Source organism: Gossypium hirsutum, chromosome D02, assembly GCF_007990345.1.
Source record: "Gossypium hirsutum isolate 1008001.06 chromosome D02, Gossypium_hirsutum_v2.1, whole genome shotgun sequence".
In the NCBI taxonomy this organism is placed as follows: Eukaryota; Viridiplantae; Streptophyta; class Magnoliopsida; order Malvales; family Malvaceae; genus Gossypium; species Gossypium hirsutum.
The window spans coordinates 4,934,288-4,940,241 of record NC_053438.1 but is presented as its reverse complement, the minus strand read 5'-3'; the positions used below and the strand labels follow the sequence as shown (position 1 = coordinate 4,940,241).

The window sequence follows — 5,954 nt, the reverse complement described above, 5'->3', positions numbered from 1 at the left end:
AACGCATGCTTAAGTCGACATTGTTGGAAAAGGCAACTATAAACCTCAAATATGTATCGTAAAACGGACATGAAAAATATAAAAAATATATATACGTTAAGTTGCATATATTTAAAATTTTAATAAAAAAAAGACATTTAAAACGTTAAATATTAAATTAAAAATGAAAAGGGATGAGTCTAAAACGGATTTGGGAAAGTTGATTTGTTTATTATAATATTAACTATTTGAATTAATTAATAACATTATAAAACCAAAAGACCGAATCTAATCTAATTAAAGTACAAAGCAAGGTAGACAGTACTGTAATAGTGGGCATACCGTTTTTGTCTTGGTACAGGTACGAACCGGTACCAACATGTTTTAGTGTATCGTTTCGAGTTTATTGATGTTTTTAAATATTCTTTTACATATATATATGGTCCAATTATTAATGTCTTGATAAATTATATATACATTTAACTATTTTTCACACATATATTTAGTTTAATTTTTAGTTTTTTAATAAATTATATATTCTTTTGGTAAAAAAAATAAATTATATACATGCAAATATATTTATATGTAAATATACATTTTAGAATTATTAATTAGGTTCATTAATTTCATTTAATAATTATTAAATTTAAATGTAATTATAGAAAAATCAAAATGATTAAAATAAAAAATTGGTTTAAAATATAAAAATTGTGTACCAACCATTACGAGTCGGTACACGCATCAATACAAGTCGACATTGATCAAAACAGACCAAAATAAACCGAAGTTTTGACTGAAACGAAACATAAACTACTTGATATTGGTTTAGGGCAGGAACTGTAAATGGTACCGGTTACCACATTTTGTTAATAGCATAGGGACCAAAATCGAAATTCTACCTTTTAAATTATAAAAGTAATCTCATTTCATCCTAAAGAGTAAAGACCTTAGAAACTTTGACTTTATTAAGCTTTAGACTTGATAAGGTTGGCAATTTTATAAGGTTTAAAGGTCAACAACAAAAGTTTAATTAGACAAACTACGTGGCTAAATCAATCCCCTTTGCTTCATTCATTCATGGTTAAAAAGCCTTAAAAGGTAGTTCAACTTCAAAACCAACTTCAATCCACCCCTTTAGTCCCCTCCACATCTCTTCACCTATAAATTCACACTCACCCATCACTTTTCCCTTCCCATCATCAAATTCCAACACCCAATTCCAAAACACACACCAAATTCCAACACCCAAAATAATGGCCCTCTGCAAGCCATATTCTAGGCTGGTCCTAGCACTGGCCATGGCATTGGTGGCAGCTACGGTGCCTGTTTATGGGCAGAGAACTATCAACAATCCATGCACCCCATCAGCACTTAACATCTTCACTCCTTGTATGAACTTGCTTACCAATAGCAGTGCCAATGGTACTTCGCCCACTGCAGATTGTTGCAACTCGCTTAAAACGCTCACATCGAGCGGCATGGACTGTTTGTGCCTCATTGTCACCGGGAGTGTCCCGTTCCGTTTACCTATCAATAGAACTCTAGCTATTTCTCTTCCCCGAGCTTGTAGCATGTCTGGTGTCCCCCTCCAATGCAGAGGTGAAATATATATTACATTGTTTTGTTTTTGTGCAACTTCCAGGACCAGTTATAACATATACACACACATATATATATATACAATGGAAAATACTTAAAATGAGAATTTTATTTGTTTTGCAGCCGCTGTTGGTGCACCTGTTCCTGCTCCAGGTATGGTTAGACTAACTTATTTTGAAAAGGTTAAATTTTGATTTTCGTCCTTTTACTATTTTCAAATTTTAGAGTTAATTCTTATAATTTAATCTGTCATTATTTAATCCCTTTACTTTTAAAATATCGAATTAATTATTTCAGTTAACATGTTGAACTCATTATGACATATTATTTTTTTGTAAGAAGGGTTTTTTTTAAAATAAAAAATAAATAAACATTAACACTTTAACAGAAAAATTAATGGTATTAATTATTTAGATTAATTAATAATATTATAAAAGTAGAAAGACTAAAGCTTGAATTTGACCTTTTGATATCAACCCCAAATTTTTCTTCCGGCAGCCGAGTGACCCGCCCAACTCGATGGGCCTCACTTGAAATATTTTGCCTTGATCTGGCCTAAGTTTAATTTAATACGAGCAGGTCGGACTTGGAAATGGATAGAAAATTACACATTTGCGTAGTTCATTATACATGCTAATTAGTTGGGTTATTATTCCTTTGTAGGTCCAATTTCACTTGCACCAACCCTTTCTCCAGGAACATCACCAACTTTAAGCCCAAAAGGTAAACAAATACTGGTCTTTTTGAACTCAATTTTCAATGCTAATACATTTTCACAAGCAACCACTTCAGCAGTTTAATCAAATTTGGCTATATTTCAATGATAACTCCGAATTTTCTCAACAGGTTCCATTGTGCCAGAACCAACAGGACCTGCTGAAGCACCGGAATCCAACACCATCCCGACCGCCACGACGGGTAGCCGCCCTGTTCTGAACCCCACAGCATCAGCTGCCGATCGTTCCTACGGTTTTTCACCATCACTTGTGTTGTTGACATTAGGGTTTGCTGTTTTCAAGTACTACTAGGCAACCAATATTTCTATTTCTATGTTCTTATTTATGGGTTGTTTGAGAAAGTATATTCTTTTTAGTGGTCTGAACTGAAACCATTGTTTTCTAGAGCATATTGGGTGATTGTTTTTAAATAAACTGGTTAATTTGAAGTTTGCAACAAATAAACAAACATATGTTATATCTATATATCTATATCTATATATGGATAAAATTCAAATCTCCCCATCCCAAAGCTCTTGAAGAGACTTGAAAGGACCATCATCTGATACAAATTCCAGTGCTGGATATCCTTTGCACTGTGGGAGTTGGCTTATTTTAAGCAACTCATCATCACTGAGCCTCCAATCAAAGATGTCAAGGTTTTGTTTCATCCTTTCCTTGTTGAAGCTCTTCGCTATCACACACACTCCTTGTTCACATGCCCATCTCAAGCAAACCTGTTCATTTTTCATTCCAAATTACCTCATTTTTTAAACTCAGCTGGCAAACTTTTTGTATGTTAAAATAAGATGATATATAATAATACCTGAGCAACTGATTTTCCCTTGGCTTGGGCAATTTCTTTGAGTACATCACACTCCATCACCTGATTTGTTCCCCACCAGCTCCTTTGGCACCCAAAGGAGAATAAGCCTCCACAACTATGCCTTTCTCCTCACAAAACTTCCTCAGTTTCTTTTGTTGCCACATTGGGCTCATCTCCACCTTTCATCCCCATGCATCACAATTTATTCAAATCCAACATTAATATAGCCATTAATTGAAAAAAAAAAGGTTAAATACTAAAATTGTGGGTTTAGTCTCTATACTTTTCAAATTTTAAAATTTAAATTTTAACACAAATGACAGTTATTAATCCATTAACTAAATTTTCAGTGAGTAATATATGAATATAATAAAATGATATAACATTACAGTAGGATAATATATTTGCTATATTAGATTGGAAAAATAGTAAAATTTAACCATTACTATTTAGTGTAAACTGAAATTTTAAATTTTGAAAAGTACAAAAATTCACAAAATTAAATCTAATCAAATTAAAATACGAGGATTAAATCCAAAACTACAAACTACTCATACTAATATTTAACCCAAAAAAACATTATATTAAAGTGATCCTCACTTGGTTCACTGCTGGTGGGATTCTGGCACTGGAAAGGAGGGTTTCTAGTTTCTTGCAGGAGAAATTGCTTACACCAATAGATTTTGTTAGGCCAATATCATGACACTCCTCCATTGCTTCCCACACAGATTTTATATCCATAGGAACCATGTCTTCTTTTTTAAAAGGAAAATCATGTTTACCTGGCTTTAAACTCAGTGGCCAGTGAATTAGATACAGATCAACATACTCCAGCTTCAAATTCCTGTTGAAAATTAAGAATCAAACATAGTGAAAAAACATCAGCAAAGAAAGGGGAGTATACGTATATGAATATATATACTTGAGTGTTTTGTGGAGTGCTGGGAGGACAAGGTCACGGTGTGCATCACTGCACCATAGCTTGGAAGTGATGAAGAGTTCGTCTCGGGATTTGATTAACCCTAGTTTGATAGCTTCGATGATGGTTTCTTTCAAGGTATCCCTGGAAGCACCGAAAGGATATTCGGCTGTGCCGAAGCCTATAAGGGGAATGGCTTTTTCATCAGTTGATCGGAGAGGGAATGTCGGGACGCTTTGCACTGACATGGTGGATAACTCTGGCCTCGTTTCCTTCTCCGGCGACTGCATTTTGGTTCCAGCTTCCATGTCTAAGAACAACTATGTATGATTATCAGTTAAATATCAATATCCTTCCCCACGGCATTGATATTGGCATCCTAATATATATTAAAAGTTTCAATCGGCATGTTCACGTCATTTGAATCCACCTCCATTGCCATCCTAAGATTAAAGTTGATTCTCGAATAAGGACTAAATCGAAATTAAGGAGATATCGTTGAGGGACTAAAGAGGTGAACATCATTAAAGGATTTGTACATCATGATAGTTGAAGAATGACTACTCTAAAATTGGGATAATTTGAGGAGGACTTAAAGTGCAAACGTACCAATAATTTAGGGGACTAATTAGTACAAGGGCTGAATGACAATAACTAGAGAATTTGGCATGATCGAAGAAATGAAAAGAAAAAGAAAAATGAGGCTTGATGACACCTTCACATTAGGTGTCAAGTAAGTATTAATTGGAGGCAAAATATGAGTTAGGTGGCAACGCATTAAGTTGCCAATTTCTTCCACCTTGCATGAAGGGACGAAACTATTTTCTTTTCCTTTTAACGCATATTACAAAATTGGTTAAACTATGTCATAGGTCCTTCTATTCTTCATAAATTTAAAATTTAATTTTTGTACTTTTATTTTCGAGAATTAATCTAAAATTTTTAGGTTTTGAAATTTAATTTTTTAATAAAATTTATTGATTTAACTTTTTAAAATAAAATGTGCTCAGCAATATAACTAAAAAAATAATATTATAATAAATTTGAATTTAATAAAATTATGATTAAATTTTAAATATATATAAAAAAATAGAAAAAAAATTATAATATATTGCAGTACCCTACCAAATTTTGTAGATTTAAACATGGGTTCATCTCTCGATTGAATTTAAATTTAACTAGTAAAAACATTAATTATTACCAATATAGAAGGATGTAAGTTCGAGTACATTAAAATGTATTATTCATTTATTTTATGATTTAGAGAGTAGCTATAAATTTTGACCATCAAATAACATTTCTCACTTCCATTCAAGCCCAAATTCATTCTTATATATTTATTTATTGTTTCTAAATTCTAATTTATCTTCTTTTCTAATACATGATCAAGCTAGTAAAACTCAAACAGAAGGCAATTGAACAAAGGTCCTTTGTCTTGACGCACGTCTCGCCCACCTGTTGACCTCTCTAATCCATTGCCTCGGAAGATGAATGTTGGTTTCGAATATACCTTCATTGTTAAGATGTTTAATGTCTACAACTATTGGATGTAACGTCCAGTTGAGAGCTTCCATATTTCGCTCCATAACTTGTGCTAGCAGCTTGCAGGTTTTTCCTTTTGGATAGCCACTGTCAACCTTCATTGTTTTGCGTATAGCAAGAGTTCTCTGATCATAATCAAAATTTCTTGATTGGTATCCTCTCCGTCCATGGTTTCTCTACAGCCAAATACACCATAGAATATTGATTCATTCAGAAACGTTTTCATCCTGCCACTACTCTTGAATCCCCATCGTCGATTGTCCCTTCTTGATAACCATGCGTAAGATAAGATTTTCCACCCTTTGTTCCTCTACTTCCATCGTTTTCATTCCAAGATTCGATACCATCTATACTGATCTTGTGAATGAACAAG

The 5,954-nt window shown here is 33.2% G+C and overlaps 2 protein-coding genes across 2 annotated transcripts; one reads left to right on the top strand and one right to left on the bottom strand.

Moving 5' to 3' along the window:
* The first annotated feature begins 1,166 nt into the window (after positions 1-1,166).
* On the top strand, positions 1,167-2,780 carry LOC121214456 (non-specific lipid transfer protein GPI-anchored 20). Its single transcript, XM_041088126.1, has 4 exons — positions 1,167-1,578; positions 1,702-1,731; positions 2,242-2,301; positions 2,425-2,780. Exons 1-4 carry the CDS (start codon positions 1,233-1,235, stop codon positions 2,604-2,606), a joined length of 618 nt encoding a protein of 205 aa, XP_040944060.1. The 5' UTR covers positions 1,167-1,232; the 3' UTR covers positions 2,607-2,780.
* On the bottom strand, positions 2,577-4,714 carry LOC107927781 (deoxymugineic acid synthase 1-B). Its single transcript, XM_016858895.2, is given in 5 exon segments — positions 2,577-3,031; positions 3,121-3,197; positions 3,200-3,299; positions 3,721-3,964; positions 4,043-4,714. Coding segments are annotated over 5 exon segments (951 nt in total). The 5' UTR covers positions 4,348-4,714; the 3' UTR covers positions 2,577-2,806.
* Positions 4,715-5,954: the final 1,240 nt, after the last annotated feature.

Bases quoted from the DNA above. Each gene is read 5' to 3' on its own strand.
- LOC121214456 (XM_041088126.1), top strand. From the start codon at position 1,233: ATGGCCCTCTGCAAGCCATATTCTAGGCTGGTCCTAGCACTGGCCATG. The intron at 1,579-1,701 runs GTGAAATATATA...TTTGTTTTGCAG, and splicing joins TGTCCCCCTCCAATGCAGAG to CCGCTGTTGGTGCACCTGTT. The intron at 1,732-2,241 runs GTATGGTTAGAC...ATTCCTTTGTAG, and splicing joins TGCACCTGTTCCTGCTCCAG to GTCCAATTTCACTTGCACCA.